Source organism: Pimephales promelas, chromosome 11 (assembly GCF_988280905.1).
Source record: "Pimephales promelas chromosome 11, fPimPro1.hap1.1, whole genome shotgun sequence".
Taxonomy (NCBI): Eukaryota; Metazoa; Chordata; class Actinopteri; order Cypriniformes; family Leuciscidae; genus Pimephales; species Pimephales promelas.
The window spans coordinates 22,990,738-23,003,803 of record NC_142779.1 but is presented as its reverse complement, the minus strand read 5'-3'; the positions used below and the strand labels follow the sequence as shown (position 1 = coordinate 23,003,803).

The 13,066-nt window shown below is 39.3% G+C and overlaps 1 protein-coding gene across 1 annotated transcript in view; it reads left to right on the top strand.

Moving 5' to 3' along the window:
* The window catches only part of lmbrd1 (LMBR1 domain containing 1), a 114,925-nt gene that overhangs the window by 28,846 nt on the left and 73,013 nt on the right, over positions 1-13,066 (top strand). The window contains exon 4 of the mRNA XM_039651754.2: positions 12,705-12,802. Within this exon, the coding sequence (XP_039507688.2) occupies positions 12,705-12,802 (98 nt within the window). The remainder of the gene's footprint in view (positions 1-12,704; positions 12,803-13,066) is intronic.

The window sequence follows — 13,066 nt, the reverse complement described above, 5'->3', positions numbered from 1 at the left end:
GAAAAGAAGTGCGCCGATTAGATACTCGGGATCGGTATCGGCTCTGACACTGCCATCTTTGACGAGGCTGATTCAAATTCTATATTGTGCATATACTATTCTATGTTAGGCACAAAGGCACAAAAACTTTCTAAAGTACCATAAAGTTTTTGTGTACTGTATTATAAGTGTTCTGAAGCTATTATGTGATATAGAAATTAATATTTAAGTCATTAAATTCAAGAACACAAACTTTTCCCTCTCTGCGCCTGTCAGTCATTCTCCATTCAGCATTCAAACAGCACGTCACATTCGGTTACAGTCAATGATGAAACGATCTTCAAGATGATTGAATGTTAATCCTATTATACTGGATCTTTAAGATAAAGGTCTAAAGGTCTATATTTTCGAATGAAGAAACTTTTTCTTGCTGGACTTTATTGCTGTAACTTAATCGTGTTACTTTCTACCGGGTGTCGGACGCTGTCGGTTAGATCACAACACTAGAGTCAGAGCACTATAATTGTTCTTCACGCACACAGTAACTGAAATTTAAAACCTTTAAAAGAAAAGGCTCAATAAACTATTGCATAGATAGATAATGTATAATACACTGTTTATAATATCATAATGCAGTGACGTAATGACAGATTATTAATTGCCTTTTAATTATATGTTGCTGCTTCATTAAACATCTGTCCTATGCATTTCAAACATTTATAGCAGCCATGGCTATATTTTTTTATGATTTTTGTTATCTTGTTTTTCATGAATGTATTTTTCAAAAATAAGAGCAATGTGTATTATCTATTATTAATATGGTTTATAATAGCATTTTTGTCATAGATTATGACAAAGTAATCATATCATCCACCAGCGAGGAACCAGCAGAACAGAGTGAACATTCTTTCTGTTTAGTTCAATCCTACTTAATAGGAATTTATTTAAAATGCTCGCTCTACTCCACACCATTAATGTCTTTTGCGGACATCCGTATTTTGACTTTCGGTTTTAAGTAAGCGATTTAAAAGCTCCCAAGTCCCAGCGGAGTCACACGTTGATTAACCGTGGGAATATACACAATAGGCCTACCTGATATTGAACACAAGAGGGCAGTACAGCACTACGTATGACTCAGATTATTATTTTTTTATGAATTTTACAACAATTCTGGCTGTTTTTGAACGTAAACATAATTCTTAAATGAAAATAAGGGAAAAACTGGTTTAATTATAATATTTGTATAATTTAATTTAGAAACAAATGATGTATAATTACATTTTTAGAAGATATGAGGCTTTTAGTGTTTACTGTTTACTTTTTTAACATTACTTTAATCTTTTGCCATAGTTGCACATGTCTACTGGCTAAGAATTGTGATGTATCTGTCGAGCTATCTGTATCTATCTGTTTCAAGCAATTTCAAGCATGCTAAGAGTCCCAAAAGTATAAAAAAATAATGTTAAAATTTGATTCGTTGTCACGACAACAGTATCAAAGATATCAAGAATCCATTCACAGGTCTACATCTGCTGTATGTTTACATTATACAGATGAAGTTTGAAGCAAATCGGTTAAAAATAAGAGGGTGATTTCAAAGCATTTTGAAAGTGACACACTTCCTGCTGCCAGTTGGTGGCGCTATAACTTTGACTCACAATAGTCACATCCATGTGATCGTCCTCTTACAGCGAACAAACTGCTGAAGTTTCATCAAGATCAGTTAATGTATGCTGAAGTTATAACACACTTCCTGTTTCACGATTCTCGCCATAATTTCGTTTCCTCGCCACGGCCAAACCGTTCGAGATATCAAAAATCCCCTCGCAAAATTTCATCCTCAGTTTCTTGACTTCATGCTGACCGAGTTTCGTGCCGTGTGTTTGAATTCTCTAGGAGGAGTATTGCAAATTCCATTGTGTGTGTTTTATGAACAACCCTAAATAACCGACTTCATGTCTAGCTGGGGTAAAAGTAAGAGTGTGAGGTATATATGAAACGATGACATCAACATGTATACCGAGTTTCATATTATTACATGCAAGCATGTTTGATTTATGGACCAAGTTTTTGGACCCCCTTCCAGGGGGCGCTGTCTAGCCCCCCTGCCACGCCCAGGTACCATCTTCAGCCCGGGGCTGATGGCTGTGGGATCTGACCTGTATGCAAAGTTTCAAGAGTTTTCGAACCCGTTAAGGGCCCCAAAAGCCGCTAAGAGTCTCAAAATCATCAAAAAAAAGAATTTTAAAGTTTGATGCATTGCCACGGCAACAGTATCAAAGATATCAAGAATCCATTCACAGGTCTTCATCTGCTATGTATTTACATTATACAGATGAAGTTTGAGGCAAATCGGGTCAAAATAAAAGGGTGAGTTCAAAGCATTTTGAAAGTGACACACTTCCTGCTACCAGTTGGTGGCGCTATAACTTTGACTCACAATAGTCACATCCATGTGATCGTCCTCTTACAGCGAACAAACTGCTGAAGTTTCATCAAGATCAGTTAATGTATGCTGAAGTTATGACACACTTCCTGTTTCACGTTTCTCGCCATAATTTCGTTTCCTCGCCACGGCCAAACCGTTCGAGATATCAAAAATCCCCTCGCAAACTTTCATCCTCAATGCCTTGACTTCATGCTGACCGAGTTTCGTGCCGTGTGTTTGAATTCTCTAGGAGGAGTATTGCAAATTCCGTTGCGAGTGTTTTATGAACAACCCTAAATAACCGACTTCCTGTTGGGCTAGGGTAAAAAATAATAGTATGAGGTATATATGAACGATGAGATCTATATGTGCACCGAGTTTCATATTATTACATGCAAGCATGTTTGATTTATGAACCAAGTTTTCGGACCCCGTTCCAGGGGGCGCTGTCTAGCCCCCCTGCCACGCCCGGGTACCATCTTCAGCCCGGCCCTGATGGCCGCGGTTTCTGACCCGTGTGCAAAGTTTCAAGAGTTTTTGAGCATGTTAAGGGCCCCAAAAGTGCCCGAATAGTCGTATAAATAATAATAATAATAATAAATATAGCTGCGAGCAGCGATTGCGGGCCCAAGCCGGTGGCACCGCAACCCTGATGCCTTTAGTTACCCAAAGGCACCGGGATGGTGGTACCGCCGGCTTTGGCCCTTTATCGCTGCTCACAGCTATATTTATATTTAATATAAAGCCGGTGGCACCGCCACCTTGGTGCCTTTAGGGTTATTCTGTACGACGTGTAAAAACGTAACCCCCGCTTTGACTATCAAAAAGAAGTGTATTGTAGAGCTTGCATCAATGCGGACTCGATGCGCTGTGCGCTGTAACTCCATGTGGCTTTAAGCGCATCATTCTCCACTCGGGATGCGCATAAGCGGTTTGTGCCACACTGTACTGAGCCTTTCATATCATAATGCAGTGACACAATGACAGATTATTAATTGCCTTTCTTGTTCTGTTCCATCTATTATATGTTGATAATAGATAGGACAGAGCACTAAAAACCTCAAACAAAGCACTAAAAACTTAAGCTGTTTGCTGTGTAGTCTGAGAATGAGCTGTTTGATTTGCACCCTCTTCCTCTTCACTGTCCTCCATAAAAACCAGCTATCCAGGTCCATGTTGTTCTAGAAAGTTTGTATGTTGCTGCCTCAGTTAACATCTCTGCTATACATTTAAAACATGGCTATATCTAAAATAATTTATCTTTTTGATTTTTGTTATCTTGTTTTTCATGAATATTTTACAACAATACAAAGAGCAATGTGTATTTTCCAATAATATAGTTTGTAATGGCTTTTTTTTGTCATAGATTATAATCATATATTTTTTGGATTTGTTATTTATCTTTATAATGAAGTTGTCTGTATTAAGTAGATTGTGTTTAACACACACAAGAGTGATTTATTAGTTCAACACATAGTTATAGAAATTCTACTTTATCTAAAAAAAACCCTGCACTTTATACACACACACACACACACACACACATAAATACATGTAAATAAAAATACCAAAAAAAAACATCAAATGTGTTTTTAGTCAGAGTATTATTTTATACAGAAACAAATATTTGTAATTCAGATAAGAATGAAGTTAGTGTTTTAAAATCTTAAGGAAAACAAATATATTGAAATATAGCACAAGAATTTTAAATTCATTCAGCTTCAATTACAAATACAATCTTACTTTTATTTAAAGCAAACTATACATTTAAAAGATGGGGGTTATATGCCTATTTTGTCATTTAAAAATATTGTTATGCAAAATTGTTATGCAAAAAGACAAGGACTTAGAGACAAGGACTTGTAGGAAAAATCACAGCCAGCCACACACACACACACACACATAAACACAGACAACAGCCCTCCCCTCCCCACACACACACACACCCACCCACACACACACACACACACACAGAGAGAGAGAGAGAGAGAGAGAGAATGGCAGGGGAAATAAATCCATTCAAACTACAATATCTGACTTTCTGTTGCTCAGAGCGAATGACTTTAAATTGGAAAGTTGATCGGCTTGACGAGAACAATATACGTGGTAAGTTTTGTAACTGTAGGTAAATTGAGCAAAGTTATAACACACTTTATGTGTCCTGTTTTAGTCATAAAATTCATTTCCTCGCCACGGCCAGACCGTTCGAGATATTAAAAATCCGTCCGGAATTGAGCATCCTCAATGTCTTGACTTCATGCACACCGAGTTTGGTTGTGATTGGTAAACACATGCATTGTGATTTGATGTATTTCTCCTAGGACAATTATTCAAACAACCCATAATTCATAATTCATAAATAACTTCCATTTGAACTGTCATAAAACTTAGAGCACGAAAGTTGTTTGGCCTGATGTGATCTATAATTGTACCGAGTTTCATATTAATTCATGCAAGTGTGTTTGATTTATGGACAAATGTTCGAATCCCAGTCCAGGGGGCGCTGTCGAGCCGCCCTGCCACGCCCGGTTACCAGCTTCAGCCCGGCCCTGATGGCCATGGGTTCTGACCCGTGTGCAAAGTTTCAAGAGTTTTCGAGGATGTTAAGGCCCCCGAAAATGCCAGAGAAGTCGCACACAGCAAATAAAGGGTTAAAATTAACCTGACAGGCGCCCCTCCTCTCACTCACACAGAGGGACACTGAGAGACTGGCAAAATTCTGAGATTTTCTCTACATTCAAACAAACATATCTGACTTTCTGTGGGTCCTAGCTAATGAGTGTCAATTAGAAAGTTGTCCGGCTCGAGGAGTACAATATACATACCGATTTTTGTAACTGTAGATAAAACTAACAACCCCACTTTTGTCAAAAGGTGGCACTACTGAGCCCTCACCACGCCCGTTTCTGAAACTTTGCACATGTCTACTGGCTAATAAATGTGATGTGTCTGTCGAGTTTCATGCAATTTGAAGCATGCTAAGGGTCTCAAAAGCATCCTATAAGAATGGTAAAGTTTGATGCGTTGCCACGGCAACAGTTTAAAAGATATCAAGAATCCATTCACAGGTCTACATCTATCGTATGTTTACATTATTCAGATGAAGTTTGAAGCAAATCGGGTAAAAATAAAAGGGTGATTTCAAAGCATTTTGAAAGTGACACACTTCCTGCTGCCAGTTGGTGGCACTATAACTTTGACTCACAATAGTCACATCCATGTGATCGTCCTCTTACAGCGAACACACTGCTGAAGTTTCATCAAGATCAGTTAATGTATGCTGAAGTTATAACACACTTCCTGTTTCACGTTTCTCGCCATAGTTTCGTTTCCTCGCCACGGACAAACCGTTCGAGATATCAAAAATCCCCTCGCAAACTTTCATCCTCAATGTCTTGACTTCACGCTGACTGAGTTTCGTCGAACTTGGATCAAAGCTCTAGGAGGAGTATTTAACATTCCATTGTGAGCGTTTTACAAACAAACCTCAATAGCCGACTTCCTGTTGGGCTGGGCTAAAAAGTAAGAGTGTGAGGTATAGATGAAACGATGAGAGCAACATGTGTACCGAGTTTCATATTATTACATACAAGCGTGTTTGAGTTATGGACCAAGTGTTCGGACCCCGTTCCAGGGGGCGCTGACGAGCCGCCCTGCCACGCCCAGGTACCAGCTTCAGCCCGGCTCTGATGGCCGCGGGTTCTGACCCGTGTGCAAAGTTTCAAGAGTTTTCGAGCATGTTAAGGGCCCCAAAAGTGCCCGAATAGTCGTTAGAAAAATAAAAGAAAAAAAAAAAATAATCGGAAGGAAAACAATAGGGCCTTCGCCCTTTCAGGGCTTGGGCCCTAAATATAGCTGCGAGCAGCGATGGCGGGCCCAAGCCGGAGGCACCGCAACCCCGGTTCCTTTAGTTACCTAAAGGCACCCGGGTGGCGGTGCCGAAGGCTTTGGCCCTTTCATGATTAAATGTTAAAGCGGCTTGCCATACTCTGTCATTTCGACTAGTCACAATTATGTTACAGATATCTCAAATGATAATACAAACTATCCAAAGTGTAACGACTAGACAGAAAGACGTTGTTGATATCTACAATGTTAATTCCGGACAGGCAAACTTAGCTTTTAAATGTTAAAAGGGCTTGCCATACAGGGACGTAGGCTCAGAGAGAGGCTCACCATATTCAGACCAAAATATCTGACTTCCTCTTGGTCCGAGCTAATGACTATGTATTAGAAAGTTGTACGGCTTGAGGAGTACAATGTATATACCGATTTTTGTAACTGTAGATAAAACTAACAACCAATGTAGTAGCACTTCTCTTTTTTTGATTGGCTGATGCGTAGCAGGGTCGACTGCTGAACTCCAGGCGAGACGCGCTTGATTCTCACGTGAGAGCGGCGCGGCCAGAGAAATTGCGTATATTAAATATATTATTAATAGTTTTTCCGCATGAGAAATACAATGTGTGACGGGAGTGTGAGACAAAAGACTGAAACGAGTGACTGTCATGCTCAATGCGTGACACACTACAAAAAAATATTTCACACTGACTCCACATTTAGGGGGCCACAAGGGGGTCCAAGCTTGTTGTCGCAGGGGCACTGGCCCCCCCAGGCCCCCGCCTAGAACCGCCATTGCTCACACACACACACACACACACACTTTCTCTCTCTCTCAAGAAGCAAAAACATGACTGCTAAAGGTTGTATCAGCGATGGCGGGGTAACATCACTTAACATCACGAGTGCTATTCCCTTAGGCCACGCCCCCTTGTCTCCCCAAAGTATTATAAGCAATCATGCGCATCCCGTGTGCAGAATGATGCACTTGAAGCAACACCAAGTCACAGCACGCAACGCTTCACATTGAAAAGAACATAGCGAAGGGATGGTATCTATAATCTATGCTTAGTAGGGCTGCACGATTTGGGAAAATGTCATATTGCCATTATTGAGCCAATATTGCAATTGCGATTTGCGACTCCGATATAATAAAATGGTTTCATGAGTCCAACTTGCTTGGTTCTAAAGTAAAATGCACACACAGATTAATGTTTATTTCTCAACTCAAACTAAAAACAACAACAACAATAAATGATTGATAACACCTATAATGATCAATAAACCATCAACCAAACCAACATTACAGTGATTCCATCAATTGAAAGCCATCAACTTTTTAAAAAATTATTACGCTTAAAAAAAATATATAACAGCTTTTAAATTAAGTGAACTTCAAACAATCCCCACATAAACCCATAATAAAAAACATATTTACCTGTGCCCTTCCTGTCTTAACAGGTACAGAAATTGAATAAAGTTATCAAACAGTCTGCGCTGCCTGAATCATAAATTATATATATAATAATCCTTATTAAAGCTACAAAAGTTCTTTACTCAAGATCAGTGAGTAATTTTCTAATTTCCCTTTGTTCTTTTAACTTTACTGAAAGAACGCTTTATTCGCTGCTGGCCCTTTAAGAGCACCCGTTGCCGAGACGCGGATCTCACACGCGCCTCATAGCACAACTCTTTTCATCCATAGACTTTTCTTATGTTATGAAGATACTAGACAAAATCACATTTTGGCATAATTGTGTGTGCTATTGTTCGTTCAAGCTCGAAAGAGAACTGTTTATTCTGGGCTGGCACACGGTCAGTGCATGCGCATTATGCGAGTCTCATCTATTCTAATCTAGGGCACTCACAGGCAGCTTTTCACTTCTTGTCGTGCAAAATGCGAAAAGGCATTTGAACCAATAAGAGGGGGATCTTGTAACACTAGTCAAAGGATGACAAAAAAGAAGAGATGCTGCGCTAATAGCCCTACTTTGTTTATTTCATATAAAATCGCGGCATTTTGCGTTATATAATTGCATAGGTTTGAGATCGCTATTACGACTGCGATATAATTAATCGTGCAGCACTAATGCTTAGTGTATTCTAAAGGGCAATAAACTCCACTCCAGCAAGATAGTCATTTTATGCAAATCATAGACCTTTATGCCTTATCTACAAATAAAGTATAATATTGGGAACATTGATCTTGAAGAGAGTGTCGTCGTGTTACTGTCGCAACCGAACGCGACGCGCTAATGCTGATGCATGGAGAATGTCGGACGTCACTTATAGGCTAAACTGTTTTTATAGATAAAACTATTTACATTCGGCAGTCATGAAAACAAATCTCAGATAACGGTTGACTAGGTAACAATGTGTAATTTTGCGCCGGAGTTCTCCTTTAACTTACATTAGCTAGCTAACTACGAACGAGCTAACCAGATAACATTAACAAATTGACAAGCACTTACTGGGCAGAATATGGCTCTTCAAATGACGGACGAAATTGGAGGTTGTCATCTGACTGTCCGCGATCTTAACGTTGCATGTCTTGCAAAGCGCTGTTCTTTTGCCATCTTGTTGTAAGAAATTCTTGAATCCAAAAGCGACGACGACCCTCGTTATCCCTCCGGCTGACATGTTGATGTGATCTGATGTAAGTGGGCGTGGTGTGCGCGTAAGGTATGAGAGGGCATGACTGAAGATCTCTGATCCAGTCATGACAGCGCTATTCTCAGCCTGCGCTCCAGCTGGATCAACTTTATTTTTTTTTTACATAATTTATATATTTTATATTCAAACTGAAAACATGATGTGATTAACACTCAAGTCATATTATTACATGCAAGTGTGTTTGATTTATGGACCAAATTTTCAGATCAAGTTTATGGACCAAGTTAATTTAATTAATAAACTAATTATATAAAACTATTAATGCACTACAATTAAACTGGTTATATGCCTTTACTTATAAAAAATAAAAAACTTATTTAAAAAAATACCAGGCTTAAGGCATTTATTTTTTATGCAGGCCATACACACAGGAGTGAAATGGTTAAGACCCCTCCCCCTACAAACACACACACATACACAGACAGGCAAAGACAGAGATGTAGGCTCAGATTAAGCAAGACCACATTCAAACAAACATATCTGACTTTCTGTGGGTCCTAGCTAATGAGTGTCAATTAGAAAGTTGTCCGGCTCGAGGAGTACAATATACATACCGATTTTTGTAACTGTAGATAAAACTAACAACCCTACTTTTGTCAAAAGGTGGCGCTACTGAGCCCTCACCACGCCCGTTTCTGAAACATTGCACATGTCTACTGGCTAATAAATGTGATGTGTCTGTCGAGTTTCATGCATTTTGAAGCATGCTAAGGGTCTCAAAAGCATCCTAAAAGCATCCTAAAAGAAGGGTAAAGTTTGATGCGTCGCCACGGCAACAGTTTCAAAGATATCAAGAATCCATTCACAGGTCTACATCTGCCGTATGTTTACATTATACATATGAAGTTTGAAGCAAATCGGGTAAAAATAAAAGGGTGATATCAAAGCATTTTGAAAGTGACACACTTCCTGCTGCCAGTTGGTGGCGCTATAACTTTGACTCACAATAGTCACATCCATGTGATCGTCCTCTTACAGCGAACATACTGCTGAAGTTTCATCAAGATCAGTTAATGTATGCTGAAGTTATAACAAACTTCCTGTTTCACGTTTCTCGCCATGATTTCGTTTCCTCGCCACGGCCAAACCGTTCGAGATATCAAAAATCCCCACACAAGCTTTCATCCTCAATGTCTTCACTTTACGCTGACCGAGTATCGTCGAATTTGGATCAAAGCTCTAGGAGGAGTATTTCAAATAACATTGCGAGCGTTTTACAAACAAACCTCAATAGCCGACTTCCTGTTGGGCTGAGGTAAAAAGTAAAAGCGCGAGGTATAGATGAAACGATGAGATCAACATGCGTACCGAGTTTCATATTATTACATGCAAGCGTGTTTGAGTTATGGACCAAGTGTTCGGACCCCATTCCAGGGGGCGCTGACGAGCCCCCCTGCCACGCCCGGGTACCATCTTCAGCCCGGCTCTGATGGCCGCGGGTTCTGACCCGTGTGCAAAGTTTCAAGAGTTTTCGAGCATGTTAAGGGCCCCAAAAGTGCCCGAATAGTCGTAAGAAAAATAATAATAATAATAATAGAAAAGAATAATCCTAAGGAAAACAATAGGGCCTTCGCCCTTTCAGGGCTTGGGCCCTAATAATAATAATCCTAAGGAAAACAATAGGGCCTTCGCCCTTTCAGGGCTTGGGCCCTAAAAAACATAAGAAACAATGGCTTTGACTAGTAGTACAATAATAACCAATAAGTAGAAAGCATGAGTATCAGTAAACACTGATGGTTTTTGATGCGTCACTTATGTCTATAGCCTAAACTGATATGAATGATTTTTCAAAACCTAGATCCTAAGTATGAGCTATAGAAACGGGTGCTTTCTAGAGCCCGACCGATAAAGGATTTTGAAGGCCGATACCGATACAAATATTTTTGGGTTTTAAAATCCGATATATCGGCTGATATTTTTTTTTTTTTTTATTAAATATTGTTGGATTTCACACACGTGTAAAAGAAAAGCTAACTTTTCTGCACAAGATACGTTTGATACTTTTTCTCTATGTCTAAATGTTCACTCCTCGCAAGTATAACTTACATTTTGCAATGCAGGGACTGCAACTAGAGATATGCTAGTTATAAATACAGTAATAATTACTTTATTTAGGCAGAAAAAGTTCATTGTGGTTTCCAAGCTCATTAGCGGTCTTCCACTGATGATAGTGGCATTAGCTTGCTTTGTGGTTAGCTAGTCTATGATGAGCCATAATTTAGCAATAGATAACATCATACTGCAAATTGTAAAACATACATTTTCAATATAACAGGCCAAGGAGAGATGATTAAAGCGTGTTTCGTCCGTTTTTATTTTATTTTTTAAATATTCATTATAACTGCCATTATAACTGCCGATACCGATATTATGGAAAATGCCTAATATCGGCCAATAATATCGGTCTGGCTATAATGCTTTCCTTAGCAAACACGCTAATGAACAAAAGCAGACACTCTTGACAGACACGATTTAAATTGTTATTGTATTTCTAATTGCAGCAAATGGATCCCGGGTGTGTTGGATCGGTCTAGAGTGTGATGCATTGGCTTTACCTTGAAAAAACGAACTGTTTGGTATTTCTGTCAGGATACAGGATAGTTTGAACCCCTCGAAAGCATTACACAAATATTCAAAACCACGAGAAATGCTTTAATCACATGAAATTGTGCAATGGCCGGATGGAACAAGGTAAATTGTGTGAGTGCGCAGAGTTTATCTGTATGAGCGGCTTTGATCCACTGAACTCACAGATATGAGCCATATGAGCAAATCCCTCACAGTAATCCAGAAAAAAGTGCAGCAATCTAAAAAAAAAAAAAAAAAGTTTTGAAAAGCACACGAACAGCTGGCAAAATCAGCCGCAGGGCTCATGAAACAATAACAATAACCGTTTTCATCCCATTATGTTTTTATTTTGATATATTGCGGCTGCTCTGTTTTTCTCCTCGCCTGCTGTTAAAAAAACATTTGTGTTTCCCCCCCACCCGACAAAAATGCACTCCGCTGTCCTTTTTCACACATCTATCTAAATGAACACGTATGTACTCGTTTGACTGATGTGTGCAGAGCATGTTTACATGTTCGTGGAAATGAGCTTTTTGTCCTACATAACCGTGGACAGAATGATGGATCATTTTTTTTCACTCACAGAAGGTCATTGCAAGCCGTTCTGGTGTGATGCCAGTATGGGATACAGTCTGTGGGATTACAGACCTTTTTCTATATGGAGATGTCGTCCAGGATTTTTCTCCTTGTGTATCTAGCTAGTTTCTTCATGTATACAAACATATCTCCAGGGCTCTGTGATGACACAATTTCTGAACTAAAGAACAATTGTGTTATTCATATCGCCTGTGTCAACTGAGTAACCTACATGAGAAGGGAAAGATAACAATTTACAGGGTCACAAAAGTGTGTGATCCGCTTCTGGACTGAAATAGGCCAAGCTGACAATTTTAATTCATTGCTTGACAGGGAAAGAGAGGGATCAACAAAATCACTTTCTCTGCTTGTCACAGTCTGTTGCATAAACTCTTGCAATATCAGTGATCTTTGCTCTTTTAACTTGATTATTTCAGCTTGTCTGTGCTTTGGGGCTTAGGACTCATCATGTGTGAGTTGTATTGTTTTCTAGGAATCTTTACATGTAATGACACTGATTTCACCCTTGATTTGTATTCATACCCCTAACGTTTATGTCAGGTATACAGTATGTATAATGTGGATCCTGGTTGTTGATTGTGTTCAAGATGTGTAACTGGCCATCTTTTCTCTTTCACAGCTCTGTATTCCATCATTCTGTTCTGCGTCTTCCTCTGGATCCCCTTTGTGTATTTCTACTACGAGGAGAAAGATGAAGACAACATCAACAAGTGCTTGGTAAACATGACACTCCTTCCTGTCAATCTAGTACACTCATGCACTCTAAAACGGATCGCCTTTTCTGCCTTACGGGGATAATTTACACACAAAAATGAAAAAACTAGGTGGGAAAAGAGCTATGTTAAGCTATTTGTAGTCAATAAATAGCGTGTACTATACTACTGTGTAAAGCAAGGCTTGCTGTCTGTGGTTAGAAAAGTTAGCATTAATCATATCAACAGAAATGCCCTTGAGGTATTGCTAAGTGATATTTGCCTGATT